We start from the raw sequence: 5,328 nt of genomic DNA, 5'->3' as shown, positions 1-5,328 counted from the left end.
AAAAATAAATGAAAAATATAAATCAAACTTACTTGAAAAAAAATATGATAAAAAAAGAATGATAAAATGGTCATAAGTGATGCGGTTAGTTTTTTATCTATATTGTGTTAATAAAAAAAATGAACTTAATAATTTTTTCAAACTTTTCTTGATTTTTTCACCAATTTATTGTATTAAAAAAAGTTAGGGATACAAAAGAAACAAAAAATTGTTAGGTTTTCATCTCTTGCCCTTTCCTCTATATTTCTTTACTTTCCCTCTCATCTCCTCCATCCAAACATAGACTTAAACACTACTGTGGGTACAACCAACAGGGTTTTTGGCCGTCATAAAAGAAAGCACGTGGTCAAGCAATTAGAAATTTTGAAAGCTGAAAGAAATGGTGCACCAACTTACTTACACTTCTTTTGGACTGATAGGTACAGTGATGGAACGATCAGATAGAAAACAAAATATATGTTATCTCAACAGCGACCGTTTGTTTTTTTTCTTCATGAAATGTCAATTTCATGATGGTCCAAGTTGCAGTCATAATTGAGTGGGCAAATTTGTGACAACCACTTTTGATATCTGTTCCTGGTGCAGATATACGTGATGATGGTGGTGGAGATTTGAGGATGCTAGCTGCACATGACTTTGGGGTGAAAACTGAAGGAAAGGGTTAAGCAAAAAACAAAATGGATATTTCCGTCACTCAAGGAAACTGTGATATGAATATACAACACGACACCAGTTATAAATTGTCTTCAGACAAGAAGTGGGTAAAGCAACTGAAATTCAAGTGCCTGTCAATCCTTTTCCTGGGTTTGGGGGGTGAGCATTATTAGCCATTCATTGCTTGATTTATACAATCGAGCAAAAACACACATTATCTCATCAGTAATGTCATCATCACATACATATGGTAATGTAAACATGGCATAGATTACTGAACTTTTCATGAAACCAGCATATTACGAACGTGAGGACAAAAAATTAAGCAAATCTGACGTTGTTATTAAATTATGACTATATGCTTATTGAATACTTGCATGAAGCTTGATTGTTGAAGGCTTGCATAGAAATTCTAAGGGTAGAACCATCTCAGCACGCAATCAGTACAGTGATTAATGTGCTACAGCTGAACTAATTAGCAAGGTTGGAGTTAGAGATCAAGACTTTTAACAGGCCACATAATGCATATCAATGTGCTTTGATTATAATCGAAAGTATGCTAAAGGGAGTATAATGTGCAATGTTTCTATAGTACTTAGTATAATATTGTTTGAATCGCAAAGAAAAGAAGAAAGATGAAGAGAAAGGCATCTCTTGGTAGCCTTTAAACCATGCATGCGGCTGGCAAATACAAAGAGAAGCCTAGCTCCAAACGAGCTATAATTAACAGTCTGTCCATCACCTAACCTCCAATCCCATAAATTCATGCCACCTACAAATTGCAAACCTTTAGTGGCTTTGGCATGGGTCTTATTCCATGGTGCATTTTATTAATGTGTGGGTGCCATATGTGTTGCATAATGATTAGTCACTGTCAAGGAGCCTCCTGCTCAGTGACAATTATATAATTTTCAACAATCCAAACGTGGGGATGTTTCTTAAAATTAAGGATATTGCTTTTGAGAAAAACTAAGGAGTTGTATTCCAATTTTCTAGATAACCCATACTGCTCTGTTACAGCAATGAAGGAGCATGTGGCTTTTCCTTTATTACTCTTTATCATGTATGACAGCGAAGGACTAGACATGTGGAAGTGATAGGACAATAATTAAGCTACCCTTAATGAGTAATGCTTAATTATTCTTTACATTATTAGCTAGGTACTAAAACAACATTACATCTGTTTGATTTCATGGTTTGATCGAACTTAGCTCTACACCAGGTTCAGATTTCTCTTCTTTCTCTACATTGTCATTGCCCTTGTAACGATAGTGATGAACAACATAGAGGAAATAAAGGAAATTGAGGGCCCCCATCCCCGCGAGAAGGTAGTAAAAGTAATCCAATCTGCCAGCATCAATATCACTTGTCAACCAGTCAGGACGCCCAGGCCCTCCAGTGACATGATGCACAATATTGACTACAACGCTGCTCAAGTAACTTGCACCAGCCAGGGAGCAAAAGAGAAAAGAATTACCAATGCTTCTCATATGCTCCGGAAACTGCTCGTTGAAAAATTCAATCTGTCCTAGAACGTTGAATGCCTCACAGAAGCCCATGAGAATAAGCTGAGGAGCTAGCCAAAAGACTGATATTGGTGCAACACCAGGATGAAGTATAGCTGATGTCCTTCTCTTCTTTTCCATCACTCCTGCAACGATCATCGCCAGAATAGAAAAAAAGATGCCAATTCCAACTCTTTGAAGAAGCGTTATCCCACCTTCACGTTTGGTGAATTTTCGAAGAGCTGGAACAATAATTCTGTCATAGACTGGGAGGAAAATTCCAATTGTGAGCATCGATATGATCCCAACGGAAGCAGCTGGGATTTGGAACTTGGGGCCAAGATGCCTGTCCATTTTCAAAGCCTGTGACAAAGTGAATGTTCCCTGTTGTGCCACGGAGGTAAAGCTAATGATTCCAGAAGCCCAAATTGGGATGATTCTGATAATGCATTTTAGCTCTTCTACATCTTGAATGCTGCACAGCCTCCATTTATTAGGGGAACCATCGGGCTGTAATTCATTCTCCATTATTATGGTGGCCTTGTTTAAGAACCTAAGAGAATAAAACAAACAATTAAATTTAGCATTAGAAGCAAGTAGAAGTTCAAGTTCGTATAATTAACTTTTACATCTATGACAAAAGATATCCCACCCAAAATGAATAGCCAAGAAATGATGGTAATCTTACATCTATGAAACTTCCACTTTTGTTAATTAACTCAATAATTAATAAATGCTTGTAGTATCTTTGGTGATGATAAGACGGGTCACCTGAACTGGTTGGTGAGGGGTAGCTTTGACAACACATTTTCCTTTAAAGGCGGATCATAAAAAACTCCCATTTCCTTTCCCTCTTCTGGAAGCTTAAGCAGTCGTTTCTTGTAAGCTGCAACAACCACTTGCACAATACTCGAAAATATACTTCCTTGTGGCTTAACATGGAAATAAATTCTTGTTCCGATGAGAAACAGAACAATTGAACTGCCCATGAGCAGAGTAGGAATTCCAAAGCCTAGAACCCAGCTTACTGAGTTTTGAATATAAACCACAAGAGTTAGGGTGAGCAATATCACCACTGTGAACGTGGTGTAATACCAATTAAAGAAGCTGCTGATCCCTTTCAACCCTTCTTCAGTGGTTGCATCAAATTGATCAATTCCAAAGGGAATGCTGCAGGGTCTTATTCCAGCCGTGCCTACTGATAACAGACCTAACCCTGCTATTAGAACCGCCAATTGAGCATTGTTTGGACCGATGCAGTGACCCTGCGGTTTCTGTTTAGGTTTGCACTCTGGAGGATGTAGGTGTGGGATCCAAGCCGTCAAAGTTAAAGTCAACATTCCCTGTCAATGTAAAATGTAAATTACGACTTTTTCATTTGATAATTATTAATAGTAGTAACATTTAGCTATTTACTATCCCTTTGAATATATTCAACAGAATAATTGATAATAGAAGGCAAGGCATCCTCGCTGTTGAGATATAATTTTAAATACATATTTTCGGGTCTAACATCAAGATAAAAAAATCCCACCTAGACTATATTATAAATAGGATATTGCTACTATTTTTCTTTTTTTGGGGGGGCTGGGGGAGGTTGATTCATATGGCTACTACTTTATTATACACAAAAATAGCATATCGCTACTATATTAACCTAACGCAAGAAGATATATTACTATATTTGTCGCACTCACATAATTCGTTTAGGATTTGCTGTTGCAATAAATATGCTAAACCCAACTAATGCATTCAATTCAACGCTATATGTAATTAATTACTATATGTCACAAACCACATGATTGTGGCAGAAGATTTAGCCCCACTTTTAGCCCCAACGTCACATGCATATTTCTTTGCTAGCAGCTGAGACTTTTAATTATAATTATTAGAATTTAAATAAAAAAAGAAGTCTTACAAGTAAGACCAAATCTCCCCCCTCTAAAAAAAAAAAAAAAGAAAGAGAGGGAGAGGGGCAAATGAGATTTTTAATCCGCCAGCGATGGAGTGCGAGAAGCAAGATTAAATTTGTTTCCGAAGACTATTACGTGATAGCATTAGAAATTAATAGTAGGATGATTTGATTTTCTCCGTAATTATATACTAATAAAAGTGTTTGCTTGAAGATATAAAAGCAAACAAAATGTTCTATAAATGAAAGCAATCGTCATCAGCTTAGTTTCGCATGGTCTTCTTATGACTTTGGAAGTGGGGAAATCATACCCACTCAAGAAAAATAGGGATTTTAATGAAAATTCTAGCAGCCGTGGCCCTTAATAATCATATCAGTTATTTCCTACAGTGGTCGATTAGAATAAAGCAGTTAGTCAGTGAGAAATTAAACATACCAGAAATGAAGCAAAGGACGCGACTGTAATTGTTCGAAACCTCCCCGCATAAGCATCAGAGATAAAAGCACCAACCAGAGGTGCAAAATTGGTTACACCTGACCAGATGTAGAGGACATTTGAAGCAGACACCTGATCCATGTGAAACTCATTCATCAAATACACCATAAAATTTGCCAACAGCCCAAATGTTGCCAGCCTCTCGAACGTTTCATTTCCTGCCACAGGGACACACTTTTCTATGTTAGCTAAACTACAACTCCAGAACAAAACGAACTAATAGCATTCATTCCTTAGAAGGAGAGAAACTAAACCTAATATGTATGGCATAGCTTTCCATCCTCCAGGCTTCTTCTGGTTTGTACTGGCCGAGCCCGAGACTGACAAAACATTTCCCTTCGTTCCTTGTCCTGGTTTCTTTTCCAGGGATGCCGGTTTCTGGAAGTTTTTTGTGCAGCAATATAGCAAAAACGACCTGGAATCCTCTTTGATGCTCTTGATTACCATGTTTTTTTTCTTTTTTTGGGCTAAGCTAGCTTTTACCATATGTGTCTTGGGTTTCTTCTGAAATCATGTGAAATTGGTGGGTTTGAACTGGTTATCTTTAAAGTGCCAAACTTCTATATAAATAGATGCGTCTGCACTAAAAGGAGATGGGAATGATTGAATGGCTGACGAAATCAAGGAGTGGAAAAGGCCGCCACATGCACAAACAAAATAGGACAAAACTTCAAACAAGTTATTTAAAGTTTGTAATCTCTTCTTTAAAAAGATAATTGTCATAACATCTAAATCCGGGGATCTATCGCTAGACATTGATT

The 5,328-nt window shown here is 37.2% G+C and overlaps 1 protein-coding gene across 1 annotated transcript; it reads right to left on the bottom strand.

Moving 5' to 3' along the window:
- Positions 1-1,611: 1,611 nt before the first annotated feature.
- On the bottom strand, positions 1,612-5,107 carry LOC111317391 (protein NRT1/ PTR FAMILY 2.13-like). Its single transcript, XM_022919819.2, has 4 exons — positions 4,822-5,107; positions 4,508-4,725; positions 2,931-3,502; positions 1,612-2,712 (listed from the first exon to the last, which is right to left on the bottom strand). The coding sequence occupies exons 1-4, from the start codon at positions 5,051-5,053 to the stop codon at positions 1,845-1,847; spliced, it is 1,890 nt and encodes a 629-aa protein (XP_022775554.1). The 5' UTR covers positions 5,054-5,107; the 3' UTR covers positions 1,612-1,844.
- Positions 5,108-5,328: the final 221 nt, after the last annotated feature.

The sequence above is a fragment of the Durio zibethinus genome, chromosome 2 (assembly GCF_047325235.1).
Source record: "Durio zibethinus cultivar Kanyao isolate XHJ-2024 chromosome 2, ASM4732523v1, whole genome shotgun sequence".
Taxonomy (NCBI): Eukaryota; Viridiplantae; Streptophyta; class Magnoliopsida; order Malvales; family Malvaceae; genus Durio; species Durio zibethinus.
This window is presented reverse-complemented; position numbering and strand designations above follow the sequence as displayed.

Coding starts and splice junctions, on each gene's coding strand:
- LOC111317391 (XM_022919819.2), bottom strand. CDS start 5,053: ATGGTAAAAGCTAGCTTAGCCCAAAAAAAGAAAAAAAACATGGTAATC. Junction 4,726..4,821: donor AGCTATGCCATACATATTAG/GTTTAGTTTCTC, acceptor TCCCTGTGGCAG/GAAATGAAACGTTCGAGAGG. Junction 2,713..2,930: donor CCCCTCACCAACCAGTTCAG/GTGACCCGTCTT, acceptor TTATTCTCTTAG/GTTCTTAAACAAGGCCACCA.